The 22,156-nt window shown below is 42.2% G+C and overlaps 1 protein-coding gene across 1 annotated transcript in view; it reads right to left on the reverse strand.

The window, feature by feature from the left end:
- The window catches only part of fgd6 (FYVE, RhoGEF and PH domain containing 6), a 39,475-nt gene that overhangs the window by 12,057 nt on the left and 5,262 nt on the right, over positions 1 to 22,156 (reverse strand). The window contains exons 3-5 of the mRNA XM_082510602.1: positions 5,713 to 5,824; positions 2,320 to 2,387; positions 2,211 to 2,241 (exon numbers count right to left, since the gene is read on the reverse strand). Coding sequence (XP_082366728.1) covers positions 2,211 to 2,241; positions 2,320 to 2,387; positions 5,713 to 5,824 — 211 coding nt within the window. The remainder of the gene's footprint in view (positions 1 to 2,210; positions 2,242 to 2,319; positions 2,388 to 5,712; positions 5,825 to 22,156) is intronic.

The following is a 22,156-nucleotide window of genomic DNA, read 5'->3' on the forward strand; positions in this document are numbered from 1 at the left end:
ACCTTATTATCGCACATATAAAACACCTACATATGTTGTTATTGTATATTTTAAAGCGGTTCCTAGCAGGACATGAGGATCTAACAAATGGGGAATGAAAATCTCTGGTCCTACAGGTAAATCGACAACCTGCAGTTAAAACAAAGACAGAGGTCGACTGGGGAGAAACAAAAAAAAAAAGAATTAAAAAATTAAACAACTGGATGAACATACCACAAATATGCAGTACACTCATGAGCCCACGCACCTACCTGCACACACACACACACACACACACACACTGAGGATTATCTGAGGCATGTGCGTGTCTGGAGGTCGCCTCTGTGGCCTGAGGAAGCAGCTGCTGCGCGCCCGGGCTGGCCGCGGAGAGGGAAGAATGCGATCTGACCTCCTTTCTTGGACAGAGGTCTGCACCTCGCCCTCCCCCGTCAGCCACAGGGCGGCGTTTTCTACTAATCCCACGGCGGTTTCACTAAAGCCATGTCTGAGGCGGAAAGACAGGTGGGCCCTTGGCGTGGGTCATCTGAACCCGCTCACCTGGGATTCCCCCTGGGAACAACGCCTGCTGCAGTCCATCCTTGGACTAAACTTAAACAAAGGCACAGCTTTCCTGTCTAAACGTCTGAGCTGAAAGTTGAACAATCGATAAATCAGCTGACAGAAAATTAATCAGCAACACTCAATGAGCCAAACTAAGGTCAAATACAGTAATAAATCATTTTATTACTGCCCTCATGAGTGCTTATGAGTGGACTGGTGTGAGGTGAGTGGGTAAATCTGTATTAAGTCATAACATCTGCCTGGTTCTTCACTCTCTTTTTTAACAGGGATTTAATACACTGGCAAAAACACCAGGAAGAGGGCAGTCGCAGGCAGCCAGCTCTGGTGAGCAAAGCAAATATTGTGTTGGTGTGGCTGCTAGTTTTCCATGAGGTGTGCACTGGTGCACGGTGATAAGCGCCACAGTTGAGGTTATTTGCGCCTGATGTTATCCCTCAGAAGCCCCCAGAGGTTGCAGTACGATGGCTGCACTCCTGGGCTGAATCACCATCTTCAGTACAGTACAGTAAGGACTAACCCAGGTTGTAGCTAGAAACCGAACTCCGGATTTCACTGTTGTTTTGAAGTTTTGATTCTTGTAGTTTGTGTTTTTGGATTCTGTTTGGATTTTTTTAAATGTCACTCTCCTCTTTGTTTTTCTTCTCATCGGTTCCCGATTGTCTCCATTTTCACTCAGTATTTGTTTTTTTGGTTGATTGTTCTCTTCCTGTTTTACTTAGGTAGTTGGTTTTCTTTCAAGTCTTGTTTTTGCTTTTACTTCCTCTTTTGTGACCATCTGTTTCGCCCTCATTGGTTAATTACTTTCACCTGCCTCTCACTCCCTTCCTGTTAGTATAAATAATCCCGCCTTCCTTTTGTTGAAACGCCTTTTTGTCTCATCTTCTTTGGATTTTGTTGGACTTTTGTGTTTCATTTTGAACTTTTCATCAGCCACAACAAAAGGCTCTTCTTTTGTTGAATATTCAGCTTGAGGTTTCCATCCTTTTCTTCCTCTCCACATCAAACCTGACACTCATCACGTGTGATGATCCTCCTCCACATGAAAGATTTCTCTTTCTATCGATGCTTTATAGTTCAAATCAGTAATAGTCAGCAGATTTGTTAGCAGCATAACTGCAGTTAATTGCAATATTCAAAAAAATCACTGGGCCATCACACACAAATGTCTGCAGGACAACTCTCCCAAAATATGTCAAACAGACTAAACGAGCCACCAGGCAAACTCCACAGCCCACAGCTCATTCTTTTTCTTGTGCCTACACTCTTCTCTCAGTGCATCTCTGTAATGGATCTGATCAAAGCACCTCCTCCCCCACCTTGTGGCCATGCATTTATCTGCCCACCACGGCCCCCCAGAAAACCAGAAACACTCCGTTGCAGCAACTTTAAAAGCCTCAGCTGTAGATTGTAACTGCATTAATCAACTCAGCCAGGGCACTCGAGCAAAGACAACTGCAGTCAAGGGCCCACTAATTCAAATCCATCCTAGGGAAAAGGCTTTGATCACCACTCAAGACAGTTACAGCACAGTGCCAGCACCAAAACATACAGTGCTGCTTATTATGCTGGGCACTCTCTTTGCTCTGGCTGCTAAATTAAGTCATGGAAATCCTCCTTTAATAAAAGTCTTGACTGAACAAGACACTTACTATGTGCAGAAGCTTCAGGACATCCACAAACCTGATAAAAGAGAGAAACACGTCCGTTAGACAGCCACGGATTACAGTACAGATGCTACCTCGTGACTGAAGCACTTACACTTTCTCCGAGCTCATGATCTCCTGGGCGATGTGCACCACCTTCTTCCTCTTCATCTCGTCTTCTTGCTAAAGTTTCACAAAAAAAGACAAAACACAGACGGTCAGGACGGTGCCAGGGAGACGCCGGCGCCAAAACAGTTTAAAGTTAACTCACAGGTTCGCTGCAAATCACCATGATCACCGGTGCTGGTGTTTAAAGACCATTAAGGTTCTTTCAAACAACATAAAGCAGGAACCTTTCCCTCCTCTCTGCCTGTCTCCTCTCCCCATCTCTCTCCAACAGTGTGCTGTTGAATGGGAAAGGGGAGGGGGGATTCTCTTTGACTTAATTTGGACGCCGGCCTTGGCCCCTGCTTGACCGAAATGGCCGACTGGTCCTATCGGAGCCTGTATTTGTGATACCCCGGCGCTCTGAGAGCCATCAGACACAGGTGCTGACAGTATTGACTCTTTCAGCCATTGAGGGAGCTATTCCTGAACCTGTAGCCCTTCTGTGTTTGCTCAACATCCCCCACTTTCAACACACAAACACACCCACTTCTGAAAAGCTTTTAAAGGCAACAAACACACTCGGCAGGATGCATGTGAGCACATAGCCTCCAGCTGCTGCGGTGACAGTTGAGTCACCGGGAGAGATACGAGTCGTCCGTTGTGACCTGTAAATGATCTGCCAGCTTCACATGCTGACATCATATTTTAAGAGCGCTTGGAGATGTTTTTCCATAGATGTTTCCCTGGAAATATGCTCACTTCAGCCCTTGTAATAATTCTGTAGCATTTTCCACTAAGTGTGAATAAAAACAGCCACTTTAAGACTATGGTTTCCGATTAGTGTGGTTGGGAATGAGACTAAAAATAACATTTCTCTGTTTTTCTTGTTTTAACCTCTTCAAGTGTCTAAAAACTACAAATAGTGGAGTCTTAGTAATCTTGCTATAGGTGATAGTCACCATTAATGTGACTATTGTGGCTCGGGCCACAGACTGTATATAAAAGAGGGATGGAGCCTCTAGGTCTAAAGAGGAATTAGTAGAAGTAGCTTCTGAATGAGCATGTCCCCTCTGAGACTCACCCCTGACTCGTGATGTTGGGCGAACACCAAATCGTTCAAGTGGACATGAAGCACTACATGTATAAAGGCTAATTTTCACCATGGAGCCTTGCTCTAAATTACTGTTTATAGCTTATAGTTTATGCTAGCTAACTAATAACAGAACTGGTAACACAGTAGAAAACCACAACACTAAAGCTAAAAAGCAGTCTAAGGCGGCCACTTTTTGCTGCCATAAAATTAACATAAAAGTCATTTTATGCAACAATGACTTTTATGGTAATAAGAAGCATATACTGTCCACTGCCACTCTCTGTCTTTTTAGCAAAAAGGGTTGTTTTTGTTTTTTTTGCTAGCTGCACTGAAACAGAAAAATCCACCTGTTACTCTTAATGTTCACTTTTGTAAAGCACTTGAGGACTCTGTCCTGTCTTTCTCCCCTCATTCCCAACTGGTTTTGGCAGATGCCAGCCCCTGCCTGAGCCTGGTTCTGCTGGAGGTTTCCTACTGTTAAAAGAGAGTTTTTCCTTCCCACTGTTGCCAGGTGTTTGCTCATAGGGGGGGTCTGATTGACCAAAACAACAAGCTGAAGTCAAGACTGTGGACCTCTGTGGATCAGCAGATGTCCACGGAAGAGATCAGCATTATTTCATGCAATAAAATGGTCTATCCAAACAGTTTACAACCTAACAGTTTACAACATGCGCATCACAGAACAAACAGTTTCTTAGCGAAGCACGATCGGGAATCTTGATATCCATCATGATGTCCACAGGGAAAACAGACTGATGTATTCAACGTAGGATCCCCCCCCCCCAAAAAAAGCCAAACCCTCCGAGGAAGAGATGCCACACTTGTTGGAAACATTATCTCACTGAGTAGATAAAGTCATAATAGAATTGAGGAAAAATGAAGCCCAACTGTAAGTGAAGGAGAAAATAATCTCCAAGTTACAGTGCAGATTGTGGATTGTATTTTTTTTGTAACACAAAGGTGTTTTTTTTGTTTCTCAATACATATAGTGACTCCTGTCCACTTTAAAGTACTAATAGGTGACTTTGTGCAGTCACATCTTTTATATATAGTCTATAAGTCACAGTAGCTTCACCCGCTCCTTGAATAACAAGGAGTCACATGTCAATGTTTGATTGAAAGTAAACAAGGAAATCTTCCACTTGAATCAGACATTTTTCTAACTGCATTAGGACTGCATTCATTATATTTCATTATAGACATGGTCAGCTAGAGACCACCAGCTGAGTAGTGATTCCTGTTATACTTCCCTGAAAATCTACTCCAAGTCCTCCTCCTGGGCTGCAGTCATAGCTGGTGCACTGTAATGTAAGTTCTCCAGACGAGTCCACGTGGTCATGAAAACAAGCGGGCACACAGACGCTCACCCTCTAATGATGACATTTATGTTACTCTGAGGCGAAAGTATAAACGAGGCTTTAACCTATACTCAACTCCTGAGTGGACCGTTGTGTTTTCCTATCACATTCATATTCATTTATTCATTTGGGCCAACAGATTAAAAAAAAATCTTAATCTGTGAGTTAATGATTAATCCTGATCTCAGTATTATGATTTCGACATAACCAAGCTATAGTTTGAAGACATTAAAATGGGACCTCTTACATTACTTTCAAACTCCATATTTGTTTCTTGGATTGCATTGGAGATTTCAACATAGAAATTATTATATATTGTTATAATATAAAGAATATATATTATTCTTTATAGTTTTTTAAAGGTGAACTTTATGTTAACATTAATTGATGTATTATATTTATTAGTATATTTCATTTCCTGGAATCTACTACAGTAGCTTTGCATGACTAGTATTTTAAAATCATCCTCCTTTCTCTATTACTGAGCTGTGACACAGTTCTTAAGTTCTGAAACAAGCTTTTCAGCCCCTCCCCCTTTACCCCACATTTCTTCTGATTGGCTACCCCTCATAAATATGACCAGATTAGGCATATCCACTCTCTTTAACGTCATACAGAAGCAAGAGAAGGAAAAAAAATGGCTGAAAATAAGTGTTTAGAGCCTTTCGTAGCTGCAAAGACACTCTGCTGGAAGAATTTGAGAACCAAGACGTTTGACTGGATGTTCATTATAATAATTACACTGGTGAAAGCATGAGGCATGATGGTAAGTAAATATTATAAATGTTTATGGATTGTGGTATCAGAGTAACATGCATGGAAATGATCAGTCATCAGGTACTGGGAGAAGTTTCAGTTTAAATTCAACCCTAATTACTTTATTGCTCACATTGAGTCATTTTATTGTCTGAATTCCCCTGATGTTACAGACGGAGTTTCATTATAGTACCTGTCTGTCTGCCTCGTCCAAGTGCTCCTTGCTAGAGGTGGAGCTGTTGTCCTCGTCATCTGAGCTGTGGATCTCCTCCTCCTCAGAGTGGACTTCCTGGATGAGGCAGCCGCTATTCGCCCAAACACAGACAGACAGAGATTAATTTAGCCTTTCTTAACAGGGAATGTTTAAATCTGTGAAAGGGAAGCAGGGCAGGGCTACAGAGTGGTGTGTGAGTTCAGAAAAACCCTCCTTGGATAAATAAAGATTAAGGAAGCCTTGTGCAATAAGGGGGCCTAGACAAATTTAACACGCATATTTACTCATAGAAGTATGTGAGTCAAGACCGACACTTCTTCAGAGGTTTGGTATAACGGAAAATACTGATGAATACAATTAGACAATATTTTGGGTAGTCATGCAGACAGCGGTTAGGTAGGAATTGAAAATGAGGGGACGCCAAAAAATGTGTCCACAAAAAAAAGAATAAAACAACCAACTACTAGGTCTGGAGGTCTTCTCCAGGTCAAAGACCTTCACAGACACACTAATACACCACAATAAATCCCACTGCACTTTGATCATTTTAATACTGTTAATTTATTTTATTTACAGATGAGTTAATACAAGAAAACAACTGCATAATTTTTCCATATTTGCATATTAACAGATTATGGTATAAAATGCATCAGTAGTTTTAAGTTGCATGGATCGCAGATTTATCTGTTTTTTGTGAATATAAGCTGCTGACTGGTGAGCAGAATTTTCAGCTTGGTACGTTAGTGTTCATCAGTTAATCATAAAACATATTTAGTGCTTATAACAAATATATTATGCTAAATAAAGACAGATTTTTCCACAATGTATATGATAGTAAGAGTTAGTAAACCTCTATTAAAGTCTCCCTCTGCAGTCTGTTGTTTCTTAGATTCAGCATTGAAACTGAATTTAAAACAAAACATAGATGACATTCTGTCGCCTCATCAACCACCAAGATCTCACTGCCTACAGACATTCAGTAACTCTCATTGGATAATGTTAATAAATATCTTTCACTAAATATGAACGTTTTCTACCTGTCCTTGTTTAAATTATGAAAGAAGTTATTATGCCTGAGAATCTCTAGAATGTCGAATACTTTCCACTAAACAGTTGTCTTCTACTTTGGTTAGTTTTTTTAACAACCATTTAAAAAACATATTTTGCTTTTGTTTTATTTTTTACTGCAATTCCTGTAGAGTAGCTTTTATAGTGTTAATTCAGTATGTGCTACAAAATAAAAGCCTTTCCTTTACATTAGGTTTGTGGGCATTTTATTTTGAATTGTTCCAATCATGGCACTTCAAAGGAACAGCGCATCACAGGAACAGCCTGTGATGTCACAGTGCACATTCTACTGGAAAACCCTATAAATAGGGGAGACGTTCAACCGACTTTAGTGGATCTCAGATGGCAGAAACACAAAGCAACCTGGTTGTTAAAACAAAGACAAGGCGGACGCAGAGAAACGCACACGCACACGCTGACGCATCTACAATGGCAGAAGCAAAAATAGAAATGGTCATCACACCAAAACCTGAGGTTGATAAAGCCGCACAACCAAATACTAAAAAGTCCCCTGTGGCACAACCACCAAAGGAAACGGTTGTGAAACCAAAGAAACCAAAAAAGCAAAAACAGAAAAGAGTGGCTGAAGAACCAAGAAGAGCAATTACTCGGGCATATGCCCGGGCTCTTCTTGAAGCTCAAAACAGCACGGCTGATGGAGCAAACCCAAAAAATGAAGAAATGCTCCCCATTTCAAATGCAAAGGAGGACATGGAGAGAGAGAGAAATGGGAAGAACCCCAGCAGACAAAACCCTGTGCCTAATGGAGGGACTTGGGAATATCAACCCATTCCCACATTTAGACCCCCGTTTAATCCCTGGCACGAGATTGCTGCTCTCAGACACCAACTGGAAGCCTCCCAACACCATCAGAACGACCTTTACGGTAAAATGGTAGGTGCAAACAAGAGGGCCTCTTATCACCAGCTTCAGGTGAACAAACTTCGTGAAGAAATTCACGAGAACGAGCAAAATCACGAGGAAACGATCAAAGGCCTCATAGAGCAGCTGGAAGAGGCTTCTAGTAATAAGCCCTATGACATCAGTGAGACAGACACTCTCGTGAGTGACAATGAAGCTATGGTCATATTGGATGAGGTGATTGCTACCCTGCAGGACCAAATCAGCCACCCTACCACAGAGCAGTGTGTGGAGTCTGCCACTCCAACCACAGAGGCTTCACACACTGACTCTGTAGGACTGAAGTCCTCTAAGGAGGCTGAATTTGAGCTCAAATGTAGGATTCAGCAAGAGCAGATTGAGATGCTCCAGAAACAGCTCCTAGCAGCTCAAAATCAGCTTGAAGAGCAGGCCGTTAAACATAGGCAGGAGCAGGAGACACTCAACCTGGAAATCAGTGACCTGAAATCCCAGCTCTGCCCCAACAAGGCCCTTCATGATTTGAAGCTAGAGTCTCTGGAGCGAGAGCTGAAAGGGGCCAAAGCTTCCTCACTTAAAATCCCACAGCAGCACAAAGAACAAAATTCCACTGCTGCAAATGAAATGCACAAATTTGAGCTTCCGAAAGAAAACGAGACTGGAGAACAGGACAAGATGGAAAAAGAGGACTCACTGCCATCCACTGCAAGGTCTCTGCAGGAGCCTCAGAAAGAAAAAGACACCACAGAACAACAGAAGATAGAAAAAGAAGAGTCAGCTGCATTTTCTGTACAGGAATCTTTGCAAAGTGTACAAGACAAACAGAAAATGCTCAATGTCAAGGTGGCTGAACTCAAGACTGAAGTCAAGAGCCTGCCAGAGATTCCGCCAAGTAAGAAGAAGAACAAGAAGAAGCGGAACTGTGCGCGTCCCCAATTTCACATAATTGGTGTCAACATCAAGTCCTAAAAATCATATTTATATACAACTAAATTGTCAGTGAACATTTGAACCCCTCTCGGTCAAGACAGAAGGCCACCCCTTCCTGAGCCCGGTTCTGTCAGAGGTTTCTCCCTATTAAGAGGGAGTTTTTCCTCTCCACTGTCGCCAAGTGCTTGCTCATAGGGGATTTGGGGGCTTTTTTTTAACACCAACCACTGAAAAGTTCACTGACATCAAATTTAAGACTCAGCAAATATGGAAATGGATCATTCGTCATCAAGTGAGGAATCATCCATTTAAAACATGTTTGCTGAGTCATATTTAGTTGTATATAAATATGATTTCTGTCACACTAAGGCCAATCACAGACTAATTTGGACAATTGGTAAAAAATAAATAAATTGAAAAAATTGAAAAAAAAGTAGTTGTGTCATTGTTTCGTGTAGATTTCAAATAACATGCCATTTTATGTCAACATATTTCTGTTACATTTGTAGTGCTCGTGGTTTTATATTCTTATGATCCTGTTTGTTTGATGAGTATATCCTTCTGCCTTACTTCACATATTTACTGCTGCTTGGCTAGCTTTAGTCATGCTAGCATCAGCACGGGTAGAAACAGATACACATCAGAGACATCACATGTAGCTTGTGTTTATGTTCAGAGTGACATCTGATTTAAAAGCAGGCAGCAAAGCACTGAGCAGCATATCAGTCAGCACAGAAAACAAATGCCATAAATGTCATCAATTAGGCTGGAATAATTTGTTTCTGGTGGCTTCTATTGTAAGTGCTTTACATTTCAGCATGGCATCCTGTATGTGTCCTACACTGAGGACACTTGAAACTGGTCATTTTCTTAGAATGGAGCTAAAGATAAAAACAAAACAAAACCAAACTTTCATAAGAAATCTTTATTCTGCAGTAAGGGACATTAAAAACCTAATAATGTTATCATTAAAAATATTAAAATGTGAAGTAAGAGCAAAATGTATGTTTGATACATTCAGTCATTTCATTTCAGTAGGTAAATAGTGTAAAACATATTTGCTTATATAGGAAATATCTGTTACACAGAGTGGTGATAGCATGACTCGTTCAAGGTAACAGTGAATGAGCAACAACTGGACTTAAATACATAAATAGCCCTTTTTGAACTAGAAGTCATAGTCATACATTTCATTCACACCCAAATGCATTGGGGACAATCGAAGGTTCAGTATCTTGCCCTTTGACGTGTGGACTGAAGCACTGATTAGTACACATAGCCACAGCTGCCCAACATAAATGATTCCATGTTGGTTAAAGACCAAATCAATCAGCTGCATATACACTGCAAAAACTCAAACTCTTATCAAGTATATTTGTCTTGTTTCTAGTCAAAATTTCTCATCACACTTAAAATACGAGAAATCAGCTACAGAGTAACATTTCAGTGAGATATAGGAACTTGTGAAAAAGTCTTGAAGATAAGATAAGATAAGATAACCTTTATTAGCCCCACACGTGGGAAATTTGTTTTGTCACAGCAGGAAGTGGACAGTGCAAAAGTTATGACGCAAAAATTAGAATACAATAAGAATAAATACAGTACACAGCTGTACAGAATAGAATAAAATAAAATACTATATACAGTAGAATAAAATAGAATAAAAATATACAATAAGATAAAAATAGAATACGAATGCTATATACAACTGAGTAAAAATACAATGATGCCAGAAAAGATTATTGCACTTAGTGTTATTGCACATGTGTGGATGTGTGTGTTTGTTCAGTTAAAGTCTTTGTTGTGGAGTCTGACAGCAGTGGGGAGGAAAGACCTGCGAAATCTCTCCGTCCCACACCGTGGGTGCCGCAGTCTCCCACTGAAGGAGCTGCTCAGTGCTGTCACAGTCTGCTGCATGGGGTGGGAGACGTTGTCCAACAGGGATGACAGCTTAGCCGCCATTCTCCTGTCACTCACCACCTCCACTGGGTCCAGAGGGCATCCTAGAACAGAGCTGGCCCTTCGGATCACCCTGTTCAGTCTCTTCCTGTCCCCAGCAGAGATGCTGCCGCCCCAGCAGACCACACCATAAAAGATAGCAGAAGCCACCACAGAGTCATAGAAGGTCTTCAGGAGTGGGCCCTCCACCCCAAACGACCTGAGTCTCCGCAGCAGGTACAGCCTGCTCTGCCCTTTCCTGTAGAGGGCGTCTGAGTTATGAGTCCAGTCCAGTCTGTTGTTCAGATGAACACCAAGGTACCTGTAGCTGTCCACAGCCTCAATGTCCATACCCTGGATGTTCAGTGGTTGCAGTGGAGAATGCTTGTGCCTGCGGAAGTCTACCACCAGCTCCTTGGTTTTACTGGCGTTGATCTGGAGGTAGTTCAGCTGGCACCAGTCCACAAAGTCTTGAGTCAGTCCTCTGTACTCCTTGTCGTCCCCATCAGTGATGAGGCCGACTATTGCAGAGTCATCAGAGAACTTCTGCAGGAAGCACTGGGTGGAATTGTGGGAGAAGTCTGCAGTGTAGATGGTGAAGAGGAACGGAGCCAGAACCGTTCCCTGTGGGGCCCCCGTACTGCAGACGACCCTGTCCGACACACAGCCCTGAGTCCTCACATACTGTGGTCGGTCGGTGAGGTAGTCCAAAATCCAGGTAGTGAGGTGATGGTCCACTCCAGAGTTCACCAGCTTGTCCTTCAGAACCGAGGGAAGAATAGTGTTGAAGGCACTGGAGAAATCAAAGAACATGATTCTCACAGTGCTTCCAGCGGTCTCCAGGTGAGCGAGGGAACGATGTAGGAGGTGAATGACGGCATCATCCGCGCCAATGCCAGGCTGGTAGGCAAACTGAAGTGGGTCCAGTGATGAGCTTGTTAGGCGCCGAAGCTGAGCCAGGACCAACCGCTCCAGGGTCTTCATCAGGTGGGATGTCAGAGCCACCGGCCTGTAGCTGTTGAGGTCCTTGGGGCGTGAAGTCTTTGGCACTGGTACAACACAGGAGGTTTTCCAGAGCTGTGGGACTCTTCCCAACCTCAGGCTCAGGTTGAAGAGGTGCTCCATCACCCCACACAGTTGGTCCGCGCAGGACCTGACGACCCTCGAGCTGATGCCATCTGGGCCCGCTGCCTTCTTGCCATTAATCCTCCTCAGTTCCCTCCTAACCTGGGTGGTTGAGAGAGACAGGCTGGAGCCTTGTGTTGAGTGTGTATTGGATGCTGTTGTTGGGGGTGGGGAGGAGTGAGCAGGGTGAATAGAGGAGGTGTGAAGTGTCTGAGGTGTCAGAGGTGGAACAGCAGCAGTGGGGGTGGGTGAGTCTGCAGCCGATGTTGTAGACTGTCTCATGGTTGAATCAAATCTGTTGAAGAAATGATTCAGTTCATTTGCCCACCTCACATCCCTCCCAGGCAGAGAGTTCTGCTGTTTGTGGCCTGAGATGGTTCTGAGGCCTCTCCAGACTTCACCAACGTTGTTTTGCTGAAGCTGGTTCTCCATCTTCTGCCTGTAGCTGTCCTTCCCATTCCTTATCAGTCCCCTCAACTCTCTCTGCACCCTTTTCAACTCCTCTTTGTCTTTGGATTTGAAGGCCCTCCTCTTCTGCTTGAGGACAGCTTTAATTTCTGGGGTAATCCAAGGTTTGTTGTTGGAGAAACACCGTACAGTCCTGGTAGGTACGGTGTTATCCACACAGAAATTAATATAGTCAGTAATGCATGTAGTAAGGCTGTCGATGTCCTCTCCATGGTCGTCACAGATCACCTCCCACACAGTTGACTCAAAACAGTCCTTAAGAGCCTCCTTGCTCTCCTCTGACCATCTCTGCACTGTGCGGGTGGCTGGTGGCACCCTGCGCACTAAGGGCTCATACACAGGGACAAGGTGCACCAGGTTGTGGTCAGATTTGCCCAGTGGAGGGAGAGGTGATGAACTGTATGCCTCTTCAGCATTGGCATACAGTAAGTCCAGTGTTTTATTGTCTCTGGTTGAGCAGGTCACATACTGGGTGAAGGTGGGCAGTGTGGAGTCCAAAGAGGCATGATTGAAGTCCCCTGATATTATGAGAAGGGCTCTCGGAGATTGTGTTTGCAGTCTGCTGACCACTGAGTGGAGAGTGTCACAGGCTGCATCCGCGTTGGCCGAGGGGGGGGGACATACGCTGTTATTGCGATAACATGCGAGAATTCCCGGGGCAGATAGTACGGACGCATGCTAACGGCTAACAGCTCAATGTCTCTGCTGCAGAGTTGTTCTTTCACAGTGATGTGCCCAGGGTTACACCATCTGTCGTTCACAAAAACTGCCAGTCCCCCTCCTTTCCTCTTACCGCTGTCTCTCGTCCTGTCCGCTCGCAGCATCTGAAATCCCGGTAGTGTCACGCTTGTGTCCGGAGTTAGCGGTGTTAGCCACGACTCCGTTAGCATCATGATGCTACATTGCCGGTACTCCCTCTGTGACCAGGTTAGCGACGTGAGCTCATCCATCTTATTGGGCAAAGATCTTACGTTTCCAATGATTACAGAAGGTAGAGATGGTCGATAACGTCTCCTTCTCGGGCGACGGCGCTCCTTCCCAGCACGACACCCCCGTCTTTTCCTCCTCAGCTCGCTGGGAATGTCGGGTCTGTCCGCCGGCAGTACCGCTGCGGGACGCAGCGCTAACAGCTGATCCTTACTGTAAACAAAGGATCCCTGCTCTGGGTCCCCAGACACGCGTGAAAAAAGTAGAAATAAACTAAGAAAAACGACCAGAACTAGCACAAAACGGTAGAACATGGTTGCAGAAAACATAAAACATATTGTTTTATTTTATTGTTTTATTTTTTGTACCTTTTAACATTTCACAAAGTAGACTTGTTTTGTATTATGAACACATGTTTTTGTTGGCTGGTTAGAGTTGCATGGATCGCAGATTTATCTGTTTTTTGTGAATATAAGCTGCTGACTGGTGAGCTGAAGTTTCAGCTTGGTACGTTAGTGTTCATCAGTTAATCATAAAACATATTTAGTGCTTATAACAAATATATTATGCTAAATAAAGACAGATTTTTCCACAATGTATATGATAGTAAGAGTTAGTAAACCTCTATTAAAGTCTCCCTCTGCAGTCTGTTGTTTCTTAGATTCAGCATTGAAACTGAATTTAAAACAAAACATAGATGACATTCTGTCGCCTCATCAACCACCAAGATCTCACTGCCTACAGACATTCAGTAACTCTCATTGGATAATGTTAATAAATATCTTTCACTAAATATGAACGTTTTCTACCTGTCCTTGTTTAAATTATGAAAGAAGTTATTATGCCTGAGAATCTCTAGAATGTCGAATACTTTCCACTAAACAGTTGTCTTCTACTTTGGTTAGTTTTTTTAACAACCATTTAAAAAACATATTTCGCTTTTGTTTTATTTTTTACTGCAATTCCTGTAGAGTAGCTTTTATAGTGTTAATTCAGTATGTGCTACAAAATAAAAGCCTTTCCTTTACATTAGGTTTGTGGGCATTTTATTTTGAATTGTTCCAATCATGGCACTTCAAAGGAACAGCGCATCACAGGAACAGCCTGTGATGTCACAGTGCACATTCTACTGGAAAACCCTATAAATAGGGGAGACGTTCAACCGACTTTAGTGGATCTCGGATGGCAGAAACACAAAGCAACCTGGTTGTTAAAACAAAGACAAGGCGGACGCAGAGAAACGCATACGCACACGCTGACGCATCTACAATGGCAGAAGCAAAAATAGAAATGGTCATCACACCAAAACCTGAGGTTGATAAAGCCGCACAACCAAATACTAAAAAGTCTCCTGTGGCACAACCACCAAAGGAAACGGTTGTGAAACCAAAGAAACAAAAAATGCAAAAACAGAAAAGAGTGGCTGAAGAACCAAGAAGAGCAATTACTCGGGCATATGCCCGGGCTCTTCTTGAAGCTCAAAACAGCACGGGTGATGGAGCAAACCCAAAAAATGAAGAAATGCTCCCCATTTCAAATGCAAAGGAGGACATGGAGAGAGAGAGAAATGGGAAGAACCCCAGCAGACAAAACCCTGTGCCTAATGGAGGGACTTGGGAATATCAACCCATTCCCACATTTAGACCCCCGTTTAATCCCTGGCACGAGATTGCTGCTCTCAGACACCAACTGGAAGCCTCCCAATACCATCAGAACGACCTTTACTGTAAAATGGTAGGTGCAAACAAGAGGGCCTCTTATCACCAGTTTCAGGTGAACAAACTTCGTGAAGAAATTAACGAGAACGAGCGAAATCACGAGGAAACGATCAAAGGCCTCATAGAGCAGCTGGAAGAGGCTTCTAGTAATAAGACCTATGACATCAGTGAGACAGACACTCTCGTGAGTGACAATGAAGCTATGGTCATATTGGATGAGGTGATTGCTACCCTTCAGGACCAAATCAGCCACCCTACCACAGAGCAGTGTGTGGAGTCTGCCACTCCAACCACAGAGGCTTCACACACTGACTCTGTAGGACTGAAGTCCTCTAAGGAGGCTGAATTTGAGCTCAAATGTAGGATTCAGCAAGAGCAGATTGAGATGCTCCAGAAACAGCTCCTAGCAGCTCAAAATCAGCTTGAAGAGCAGGCCGTTAAACATAGGCAGGAGCAGGAGACACTCAACCTGGAAATCAGTGACCTGAAATCCCAGCTCTGCCCCAACAAGGCCCTTCATGATTTGAAGCTAGAGTCTCTGGAGCGAGAGCTGAAAGGGGCCAAAGCTTCCTCACTTAAAATCCCACAGCAGCACAAAGAACAAAATTCCACTGCTGCAAATGAAATGCACAAATTTGAGCTTCCGAAAGAAAACGAGACTGGAGAACAGGACAAGATGGAAAAAGAGGACTCACTGCCATCCACTGCAAGGTCTCTGCAGGAGCCTCAGAAAGAAAAAGACACCACAGAACAACAGAAGATAGAAAAAGAAGAGTCAGCTGCATTTTCTGTACAGGAATCTTTGCAAAGTGTACAAGACAAACAGAAAATGCTCAATGTCAAGGTGGCTGAACTCAAGACTGAAGTCAAGAGCCTGCCAGAGATTCCGCCAAGTAAGAAGAAGAACAAGAAGAAGCGGAACTGTGCGCGTCCCCAATTTCACATAATTGGTGTCAACATCAAGTCCTAAAAATCATATTTATATACAACTAAATTGTCAGTGAACATTTGAACCCCTCTCGGTCAAGACAGAAGGCCACCCCTTCCTGAGCCCGGTTCTGTCAGAGGTTTCTCCCTATTAAGAGGGAGTTTTTCCTCTCCACTGTCGCCAAGTGCTTGCTCATAGGGGATTTGGGGGCTTTTTTTTAACACCAACCACTGAAAAGTTCACTGACATCAAATTTAAGACTCAGCAAATATGGAAATGGATCATTCGTCATCAAGTGAGGAATCATCCATTTAAAACATGTTTGCTGAGTCATATTTAGTTGTATATAAATATGATTTCTGTCACACTAAGGCCAATCACAGACTAATTTGGACAATTGGTAAAAAATAAATAAATTGAAAAAATTGAAAAAAAGTAGTTGTGTCATTGTTTCGTGTAGATTTCAAATAACATGCCATTTTATGTCAACATATTTCTGTTACATTTGTAGTGCTCGTGGTTTTATATTCTTATGATCCTGTTTGTTTGATGAGTATATCCTTCTGCCTTACTTCACATATTTACTGCTGCTTGGCTAGCTTTAGTCATGCTAGCATCAGCACGGGTAGAAACAGATACACATCAGAGACATCACATGTAGCTTGTGTTTATGTTCAGAGTGACACCTGATTTAAAAGCAGGCAGCAAAGCACTGAGCAGCATATCAGTCAGCACAGAAAACAAATGCCATAAATGTCATCAATTAGGCTGGAATAGTTTGTTTCTAGTGGCTTCTATCATCGGTGCCACTTGTTCGCTATGTTGGTTGTTTGGATGCACAAATATTCAGCATCATAAAGAAAGGCCCAGTGTATCCTCTGATAAGGAGGTAATAAAGGAAGCGCTGAAGCTCCTTTCCTTATATCCAGTAAAAGAGCTGGTTGAGTTGTTCCTTTAGAGAACTCAACAGCTCTTGGAAAACTGCACAAATCTGCCTCCATGTGTTGTAAGATGTGGCTGCACTGGCGCATAAGATTTGGTAACAAGGATAACAGAGCTAATGAAATATTGTCTCATTACAACAAGTGTGATATTACTGTGTGGGAGAAGTAAATAAGACAGCCACACCTGGGCAATGGACCAAACCACTGGGAGCTATGTGAGTGACTAGTTGTTTTTTAAAATTGATTATTTACCAAAAATATGCATTACTGGTAAAAATTGGGGGGGGGGGTTCAGTTGACTTTCTTAGACTTTAAATGTAATTCAAATGAAAAAAAGAGGTGGAGCAGGTGGTGGGAGACACATGGTCATATAGTAAGGAGTTTTACGCCCCTTACTAGGAATTTTTTTATGGAAATCCAATCTTGCACAGGCAAACGCTCGTCTGCAAGCAACAGAGAAACAAAGCTGACAGCCAACCATTGCACAATCCCAAAATCAGACTAGTTCATAGTCGATACAGCATAGTATTGTGATATTTTATCGATACATGGACACCAAATCTGAATATTTTATTAAAAAATGAAAATACTCTGGGAATACTATGAACATAGAGCCAATCTCCTGCACCACCATCCTGAGAAAACCCTGAGCCACAAAAACATACATAACTGGAAACACTTTTTGAGAAAGCCACCTCCTAAATCAGAGCAAACATAAATTGGACAGCAACCTCCTTGCATCTACAAAAAAAAAATATTGGCTACCTGGTGATTGTAGTGATTTTTTTTACACTCTGCAACTGATTGCAACCTGTAGTGATTAAATGGTTGCCCAGAGCTTTGAGCGTGTTGCACACTCACAATTGCACAGGTCACCTGATTAGAGGGAACACTTCTGCAAACAGTTGCAAAATGACTTCAAACGACTACAATCAACCTATTGAACAAGAAGGTTACTGAGTATAAATGTAATAGTTAAATGTGAATTTCTGGCTATGTACACAGCAAGAAATATGTGATTTTCAATAGTTTATCACAATTAATTACTGTATTATCAGAAAAAGATTGCATGTAATTACCAACACGACCATATTAAATTGCAGACTGACTCCTTCATATAGCAGGTTTTATTGACAGTATTGGTATGATTGACAAACTCACAGAATCTTTATCTTATTGGATAAAACAGATAGTGAACAAGTTTGAGGACATAACTTTCAGTTAGAAAAAGGTGATAAATCACAAGATACATTATTGGAATACTCCACTCTGCAAAATGCTGAAAATTGAAATAATATTATTATGAGTAAGGTACTTTGATAATATTGTATCGTGGAGAATCTGGTGTTTCCCTGAGCAGTCCTCTGATAAAAAGAACTGAGTAATACTTGTTCCATGATTTCAACTACAAAACCTTGAGAGTTTACTTTATCTTAAGACTCCCTTTTAGTCATTTTGGCCAAAACTAGAGATGATTAATTGCCCGGACCTACCTCTATAACACCCAGCTGTACATAATGTGCATTTGAAAAGTGATTATACTTTTGAGACCTGTCTTTCTCTTCATTGCACTTTTATCAGCCCTACAGCCATCAATGAAACAACATGCTGGCTCGGGTCTTCCCAGAAACAGCGCTGTGTGCCAGGCACAAGCAGCAACATGTGTTTGTGCTGCTAATGTTTTGATCTGGCTCTCGCAGTCTCTTCTGTAGAATTAACCTGTCTGAGACTTCAGAACAGAAGGATTTAAAGCATCCTGATTTTGTCTCATCCTCTATGTCCTGCTGTCAGTTCCTATCCTAATCTTTGTGCAGAGTCTTGTGGACGTTGGGGTGTGGGGTATGAAAATAAATGGGCATCTCCCTTCACTCCCACCACGAATAGCCCACTCTGCCCACTTCCTTGCTTTTCCTATGTGTCTCTGTTACCTAAATTTCAATTCCCACTGACTCTACCTCCTTCTTTGTCTGCTTTTCTCTCCCTTATGCTTTCTCTGTAGTCGAGCGCTCCAGAATACTGGGTCAGGCACAGAGCGCCACTTGTTTACAGCCCGGGGCTACTTACATAAACTTAACAGGCTCGGATGCCTGGGAAACACTACAGATTCACTCGCTCCCTCTTTTTTCCTCTCTGACACACAAACACCCGGCAGACTGCTCTGCATACCAGACAGAATTAAGACGCAGAGCACATCTTAATTGTTTAGAAGACCACTTTCACAACAGTTTACCTCAGCGTTAGCTAAGGTGACCTGACATGATCACCTGTATGAACAGAGGAAACAGGCACAAGGCCTGGATAAAGGGCTTAGATAAAAGGCTCATTGCCTCTGTTGGAGACTCTAATTACTTTGTCCTGTGGTGTCCCACAGGGCTCAATTCTGGGACCCCTGTTTTATGTTTTTTTTTATATATGTCTAGCTAGATTGTTGAGCATTTTACCAATTAGCACAATTTATTCCCAGATGACAATCAGCTCATCCTGATTTTTCCTTTAAAAACACATGAAGTTTCTAAGTTATCAAGGCTAATGACACCCTAAAAGCAATCACATTTTAGAAAATGTGGTCCCAATGACATGATATATGCTGAGGACCCTGTCCTACAGTCGTCATTTTAATGGTTGTGATCTAGAGGTTACAGGGCTCGCAAAATTTCAAAATCCCTGGTAGCCCTTCGGGCAGGGACTCTTCAGTTTTTGGTAGCCCAAAATAAATTTAAGTAGCCCGAATAAAAAAGAGAGCAATTTTTTTGATTGATGTTTTAACCAACAACACACCCGGCAGAACATTATGTTATTTACACGGGTGCACATAAGTGGTCCGCATGTGCGCATTCGCTGTCAAAATAAAAGACGTGCACCAGATAAGAAGTTGCAACGCGCGTTTGCGTCCATATAAAAGGCACTGTTTTTGTCCGCTAGAGTGGGATTTTCACGGCACATTCCGCACCACATCTCTGTGCGTTCATCATTTGTTTGAAGCCAGCTCACCTCCTGCAACCACTTTTCCGAGAATACGCGCTTCTTTTGTGGTTCGGACTCCTTCTGATATTTCTTTGGAGGTAGAGGAACACCAAAGTAATTGCTTAAAGGAGCTTCTTCGACATCTTTAAGAGTTCTAAACAAATGTCTGTCCTCCTCCAGAAAATCTTATGTACGCAAACACGCGTTGCAACTTCTCATCTTGTGCGCGTTTTTTATTTTGACAGCGAATGCGCACCTGCGAACCACTTATGTGCAGCCCTGGTTATTTAGTTCGTCATATCGCAGCCACAGAAATTCTTTTGTCCATGAAACCATAAAGCTGCACTTTCTTTTTGCCTTATAGTCTGATTTGTCATAACTTTTCCGTTTTGTGGTAAGCTTTTCTTTGGCTGTCACTTCTTCACCCTGACCTGTCTTATTTGGCTCAGCAGAACTGAAATATATATCCTGCCGCACTCACATAACGCTCAGCGATTCTCTGCGCGATCAACCTCTCACATGTTTAAGCTTGCTGCGGGAGAGTTCACTTTTCATGTTTGCACAGTAAGCTAACGATTGATAAGACGATGTCAGAGGAATTGGTGCGCAAATTATCGTCACTCACCAATCAGTACCGTCGCTCTCAGTTCACAGTTCGCGCGATTGCAAAGTGAAAGCAAAAAACAAGCGGAAATTCAAACGCGATTTCAATATGTCACATATTGACAGTGGCTCACCGATGCCAATGACATAATTACCCAGCTACATTTCCACTGGATGGAATTACGGAGAAGGAGGACTACTTCCAAATTATTTAAGTTCACCTCAGATCAACAGCCAGACAATGGAAACCTGGACACCAATCCCACAAACAAAGGCTTTCCCAAAGCCTTAACCTCAACACTACTGAAAATGTTTTGCATATCCTTAAAAGCCAGGTTTGCGCCAGGAAACCAACCATCTTAAACAAACCCTACGAAAAATTTACCAAGACGAGTGGCGAAATATCCAACCAGAATTATGCCAAAAGCTGATTAGAGAAAATCGAAATTAAATTCAAACTTGTGCACCTAATTCTTGTTTTTTAAATTCATTGAAGATGCTTACTGTACTAACATTCCACTGTGGAAAAAGAATAGTTCAAATAAATAACTAGAAGCCCAAATTACCATGACATTTACACCAATGCTGAGTGCATGTAAAGTTTTGTCCAGAACTGCAAACTTGCTCGAGGGCATTTTGTCATAATTTAGTCCCTACTCCCTAGCTGTTAATCTTTCCAAAATAATTCATGTACCATATTTGTCTACCTTTTTCATTTTTTATACTTCTTATTACATAAATACTTCTCTTTAAAACATCTCTTATGTGGCTCTTTTTGCAAACTCTGCTTTTCCACGAGTGTGAAAATTATTTAGCATGTACTCAGCATGAGAACAAACTCAGCCAAGCAAAGGAGAAAAATGGAGTGATGAGGTTAAGAAGAGGCTAAACATGGTGCGAGGGCGGGCAGGCAGAGGAGGAGAAAGGAGGCTGGTGGTTGCTAGAGGTTTATTTTCCCTGTTCTAGAGAGCTGTGTGGCGTTTCTGCGATTCTCAGACATTTCCTGCCCTGGCCACTGAAAATAACCCACAGGAAAACAGCCTGACCTGCTGCACATCAATGCTCTATTCAAATTCAATGTCTGACTGCCTCAAAGGCTGACTTTCACATGCTCTTGAACACAAATCGCTCGTTTCACCTGTCCAACCTGTTGCACACTGGCGGTTCATGCAATGAAGCTGTGGCTCACCTGGTATTACAGGACAGTAATAAAAGCTCGCTACATCAATTTGCAGGTCCTTTTTTCCCACATGGACAAAGAAAAGCATGCCATTGTTCCTGGTATAAAGATGCCCTTCTTATCTCACACTATAAAACATCTTTACTCTGCAGTATCACTTCAGAAAGATGATGAAAGAGAGGAAAAAAGAGCTAATAGAAAAAAAGAGGATTAAAAAAATTATTTTAATCAATAGAGATAAATACTTAGAACTTTCTGCTTTTCTATTGAATGTGATTGTGAACCTAATATTTCACAGTTAAACAAAAACTAATAAGAATTTTAGTCTGAGACCACATACTTCTGCATGTGATGAGCTGCATAGCGCTAACACGTTGACGCGTTAACGCACGGGGCGATCCACGTTAACTCGCTAATGGAGATTTGCCGTGTTAATGCGGTTAAATAAATTATGGCATTAAAGTCATTTTAACGAGATTAACACTGACAGCACTGATATTTTCCAATTAAATATTGATATCCCATCAATAATGTACATTTGATCTTATATAACCGTGTAACCATTTCTTGTACGGTTTTTGTACAATTACAACGAATTCATTTTCCAAACATGATAAGACTTGATAAAGTTTTTATAAAGCTGTAAATAGATTTATACATTTTTTAGGTTCAGGACCTAAAACACGTGGGCATGTCCTTGGGGAGGTCCTGAAAGTAGTTAACGCTTGAGCTAGTCTGAATGAAACTTTTC

The sequence above is a fragment of the Aulonocara stuartgranti genome (assembly GCF_965226115.1).
Source record: "Aulonocara stuartgranti genome assembly, chromosome: 17".
In the NCBI taxonomy this organism is placed as follows: domain Eukaryota; kingdom Metazoa; phylum Chordata; class Actinopteri; order Cichliformes; family Cichlidae; genus Aulonocara; species Aulonocara stuartgranti.